Source organism: Etheostoma spectabile, chromosome 2, assembly GCF_008692095.1.
Source record: "Etheostoma spectabile isolate EspeVRDwgs_2016 chromosome 2, UIUC_Espe_1.0, whole genome shotgun sequence".
In the NCBI taxonomy this organism is placed as follows: domain Eukaryota; kingdom Metazoa; phylum Chordata; class Actinopteri; order Perciformes; family Percidae; genus Etheostoma; species Etheostoma spectabile.
The window spans coordinates 20,278,007-20,283,630 of NC_045734.1; the positions used below are offsets into that span (position 1 = coordinate 20,278,007).

At 39.3% G+C, this 5,624-nt stretch overlaps 1 protein-coding gene across 1 annotated transcript in view; it reads left to right on the forward strand.

Annotated features, from left to right (window-relative positions):
• nansa (N-acetylneuraminic acid synthase a) overlaps nucleotides 1–1,467 on the forward strand; it is a 5,000-nt gene extending 3,533 nt beyond the window's left edge. The window contains exon 6 of the mRNA XM_032530338.1: nucleotides 251–1,467. Coding sequence (XP_032386229.1) covers nucleotides 251–460 — 210 coding nt within the window. The 3' untranslated portion in view covers nucleotides 461–1,467. The remainder of the gene's footprint in view (nucleotides 1–250) is intronic.
• The last annotated feature ends 4,157 nt before the right edge of the window (nucleotides 1,468–5,624 follow it).

The window sequence follows — 5,624 nt, forward strand, 5'->3', positions numbered from 1 at the left end:
TTTTTTTTTTAAATAATGTAGTAAAGTGGCATTTTCACTGAAACCAAAGTCTCACATTGCAAGACCCTGGTTTGACACATAAATTGCCTTTTAACAAATATTGCGCCCCTCCGCGATTTGGATATTGCACTAGTCCATATTTCGATAAAATTGTGATTAATTTTACAGCCCTACAATCAAGGAAGTGGAACGTTGTGGAAAACATTAGAGCTATTACTTTTCATCACTCCTTTTCTTTCTTTTATTTTAGCTGGGTAAGTCCTTGGTGGCCAAAGTGAAGATCCCCAAAGGGACCGTCCTGACTCAGGACATGTTGACCGTGAAGGTGGCCGAGCCCATGGGGGTCCCGGCCGAGGACATCTTCCAGCTGGTCGGTAAGACTGTGACGGAGGACGTGGAGGAGGACGAAAGCGTCTTGCCAGAGGTGGTGGATACGTACTGCAAGAAGAAGAAGTGCTGAGGTTGGCAGACCGTTTTGAAATTGGTAGAAAAGGCACTTCATTTGAGAGGAAATGTAATCGATTCCTCTGGGGATAAGTCAAAAAGAGCTTGTGGGATGGTGTTTGGTGCCGCTGAGATTTCTGACATTGAAGTTATGGATGATCACTCTCATAATTGGACATTGCATTAGTCTGAAAATTTGATGTCTGATGTTCACACAGATAACTTTTTGCCAAAGGATTTTTAATTTTATAAAATCTCCCTCAGAATCAGAAAGGGTTATATTGCCAAGTGTGTGTGTTTAGTTTTTTTTGTTCTTGTTTTTTTTAACACATACAAGGAATTTGTATTGTGTTGTTGGTGCACGTCACTCATTCTCTACATGGAATATTGAACAATATAAGTATAGATATAAACAACATAAGTATGTATACAATATGTATTAAATAAAAATTAAACCTAAAACACTACCATTTTGGCAGACTCCTTGATAAACCCACCATTATCTTACAAGAGGCTCACTAGTAGTTTCAGCTCTGTGGTCAGTACTTGTGCAGGGCTTTCTGACGTGACACAAAAGCCAGTTGTTACTGTTAACTAAACATACTTTGCACTATAGTTTTTAGCACGTGCTGTTGAGATTAAATTAGTATTGAACACAAGAAGCGGCTACAAGCCCTGTCATCAATCAACAGTGAGATCACAGAGCCCATTTGTCTAAGGGTCATTGGATTCTTCTTGTACTTGGTCAGTAATTAAAGTTTTTGAGAAGCGACGTTAAGACTACCGGAGCCAGATGCTTTTCCAAACCAAAAGAAGAAATTTGCATTATAATGTTCACTCTCCCATTAACCTTGTTTTGGTCCTGAACCCAACTCCTTTAGTTTTTGTTCTGGCACCAACAACGTCCTCTAACCACAATTGCAAGATTAAGGATTGTAACATGTCAAAATCTGTTGATACTCTTTTGATGATGTTCTGAAAAAGATTAAGTCTCTCAATAAAAGAAATCCTAATTCTCTCTTTGATCATGTCTTTTCATTGCTTTGATGCTGAGGTCAACTCACTCAGTGCAACATGGTGTACTCTTGTGTCTCACAGTCGGTTTGTTATCTATAGACGTGTTGCAAGTTTATGTAAAGAAAAGAAAAAAAGTATACCACACTTTTTTTCTATGTGTGCATTTGCTTGGTGAGTGCACATTGTTTTAGATCTTTAACTAGAGTATGTATCTTAAGTGATCTATACACACAATGATGTTGTAAGATAACATCTTCATTGAAAATATTCTTAATATACAGTATTTATGGTGGTGAATAAATAGTCGTTGCATAAGCAATTTATTCCTGCTAAAACTGATCATTTTTTACCTTTAGGCTCATCAGACACTAATCCAAAACCTTTAATTCTAGTCTTGCAGGGTTCATAATTGGTAAATGGAGAACTTTTCCTTCTGGTATTCCTGTTATTTTTAATCTGTTTATTGATCCCCAATGGGGAAATTACAATTTACACTCTGGGTCCACACTTTGTTAGTAATCACACACAGTCCTGAACTACACACACACACAGGTGTCAGGATCTATACATGCACTAATGGAGAGATGTCAGAGTGAGTGGGCTGCCAGCTGAACCAGCGCCCTGAGCGGTTATGTTTAGGTCTTGAATCCAAACTTCAGTAAAATCAGCCCGAAAAAGAAGCAAAGCTCCTGTAACATCATTGTGGTCAATCAAACTGAAATACTTATAATAAAGCTTAAATCCATAGATAAAAAGCAATTTAGCAACTTCAAGTCAGATTTTTTTGTACATTTCTAAGCCTCCAAAAACTATAAATCATTTTACACCACAGGCACCCTTAAAAAAATAACCTTTGTAAATGAGTGCTCTCGATGTGGATCAGAGTTGAGTGAGTTTCCAGCTGATTTGGCGTAAACACCATCTGCAGATAAAGTCAGGCGTCTGTTATTGCAGGTGTTGATGTTGGATAATGTTTGGGTTTACGCTGTGCTTAGACCAGACTGTTTTCAATTTAACAAGAAGAAGAGCTGCTTTATTTACAACACTGCTCAGTTTAGAAATGTAGTTGTGTCAACTCTGATTTATAAGAGAAAACAAGTGTGATTCTCTGGATGGTATCACCCTGGCCTCCAGCACCACTGTGAGGAATCTTGGAGTTATTTTTGATCAGGACATGTTAAATTTTCACATTAAGCTCATTTCAAGGACCGCCTTTTTTCACCTACATAATATTGCAGAAATCAGGAATATCCCGTCTAAAAATTATGCAGAAAAATTAGTCCATGCATTTGTTACTTCTAGGCTGGATTACTGAAATTCTTTATTATCAGGCTGCTTGAAAAAGTCCATAAAGACTCTTCAGCTGATCCAGAATGCTGAGGCACGTGTTCTGACAGGAACCAGGAAAAGAGATCACACCTCTCCTGTTTTAGCGTCTCTTCATTGGCTTCCTGTAAAATCCAGAATATCATTTAAAATCCTTCTTCTCACCTACAAAGCTCTTCATAGTCAGGCACCATCTTATCTTAAAGAGCTCATAGTACCTTACAACACCACCAGTTCAGCTATCAAGCTCCTCTCCTGTGGAACCAGGCTCCAGTATGGGTTCAGGATCCAGACACCGTCTCCACATTTAAGAGTAGGCTTAAGACTTTCCTCTTTGCTAAAGCTTACAGTTAGGGCTGGCTCAGGAGAGTCCTGAACCATCCCTTAGTTATGCTGTTATGGGCCTAGACTTCTGGGGAACTTCCCATGATGCACTGAGCACCGCTCTCCTCCTCCTCCTCTCCATCTGCATGCAACCTCATCCCATTAATGCGTGTTACTAACTCGACTTCTTCCCTTTCCAGGGAGTCTTGTGCTCTCTTGCCCATCTTCTCTCTCCTCCTACCACTTCCGGCAGGTGTTTCTGGCTCTGGAGCTGTGGAGTCTGGATCTGTAGTCGGCGTCATCTGCTGCCACCATGTCCCTGCTTGACACCCTCTACCACAATCCACCATGTCTGTCTCTCTCTCTGTCTGTCTCTTCTCTGTCTGTCTCTTCTCTGTCTCTGTGTGTCTTTCTCTCTAACTCTCTCTCGTTGTCTGTCTCAGCTCTCAACCGATCGAGGCAGATGACCTCTCACCCTGAGCCATGGTTCTGCTCAAGGTTTCTGCCTCTTAAAAGGAAGTTTTTCCTTTCCTTGCCTAGTCCAATTCTGTGTGCATAAAAAAGCCTTAAAGTGCTCAAAATATGCTCATTTTCAGGTTCATAATTGTATTTAGCAGTTGTCCTAGAATAGGTTTACATGGTTTCATTTTTTTTTTTTTAAACACAGTTTTGGTGTCTGGCACATTGCTGCAGCTCCTCTTTTCACCCTGTGTGTTGAGCTCTCTGTTTAAGCTACCGAGTGAGGCAATTAACTTTCCTTCCATCTTTGTTGGGAGTTGCATATGCACAGTAGCTAGGTAAGGACTACTAGCCAGTCAGAAGCAGAGTACCACGCTAGCAACTAGGCAGGTATTATAACATGTTACAAAGTGACACATGTTTGTCATGGAAGTAAAGCCTGGACTATAATAGAGCTGTTTGGAGCAGTTGGTAAACAGTGTTTTCTGTTGGAGATGGTAAGTCTCTTTGGGGTGGACTTTGGGCTTTTTCACTTTGTAAACCTATAACATGCACAAAAAATATATAGAACACAATGAAGGAAAGGGAAAATGCCATAAAGCATAATAGAAGCACTTTAAAGCGAAACATTTCACTGATTATACTAAATTTACTGTATTTCATGAAGGCAGCAGGAGGTTTTATTATTCAGCAAGAACAACGAAAACATTATCAACAAGTACTGAAACATTAAAACTAATTTATGCATTCCTATAATATTCCTATTATCTCCATGTCAGGAGGTTTGGGCTATCTAGGGGTGACTTCAAAGTGAGCTTTACATACTTCTCGGATCCCATTTTTTTCGTCCGCATGTCCTTTACCTTCCACTTTCTTTGTACCGTTATTTTAAACTCTGGTTGATGTATGAGGACTGTTCCTCAGATCTCTGCAGGGCAAATCCAGACAGCTAGCTAGACTATCTGTCCAATCTGAGTTGTTTGGTACACATTCCAACAAAACAAGTTCCTTCCTGAGGCTATTTTGCAGCAGCACCGTGGCTCCGTCCGGCGCTTAGCACTGCCCAAGACGATTGTGATTGGTTTAAATGAATGCCAATAAACCAGAGCACATTATTCTCCCATCCTGAAAGGCTGTGTGGAGGAAGGTAGGGTGAAGCATTAATTAGGTCAATTCTTTTGTTCTTTTCTATTTGTAGACTCATTATATAGATCTCACCGATTACCTTGGCCATCCCTGCTCACAGATAAAGGTCTCTCTCTAACGCATATATAACTTAGCAGCTATTTCAGACAAAAGCCAATAAGCTGCTGATCCCAGCTGTACAGATTCAAGGACTTTACATAGCCCTTAATATAGCAGCTACAGTGCATATACAGAAACCTTACCAAAGCCAAACACCTCTGTATCCAATCAAGTGTCACATCAGGCAATGGCATTTCCCCATTGTTTTATACTGTGGAAATATTTAGACCATAGAAAGGACATAACAGCTTTTTATTGAAGTCATTTTGGCACAGTTTGTACTTTCTCTTGTTTACTTTATGTGATATAGAGATAGTCCAAGAGGGTCCAAAGACCACCTGGACAGAAAGTTCATCCTCCTCTGTGCTGAATATTTAAAAATCTGGCTCTTGTTCCCAGAAGGTAATTAACCTTGACTGGCTGAGGAAACCGACCAACTGCCACCAAGAGCAACATTTTGCTTGTGAGGGAAAGTTAGTGTCCCACCCCATTAAGTACGCTCCGGTTTAATTGGCTGAGAACAGTAGGAGGTAAGAAACGATAGGTAGGTCTGGCTGGACTTGTCCCAGCAGGGTTATGGGATTTATGTCTTTATTTTCACATTTCAGATTTTTTATTTTTGTCACACTGGTACATCTTCATCTTTACATTCACTTTTCTGTAAGTTTTTTATTGTTAAATTCAAAACTTTAATTTAAATAGATAATGAAATAGGTAAATAAAATAAAATGTTATTGAAATGTTATTTTATTGTATTTACTTATTTCATTATCCATTTATATATATATATATATATATATATATATATA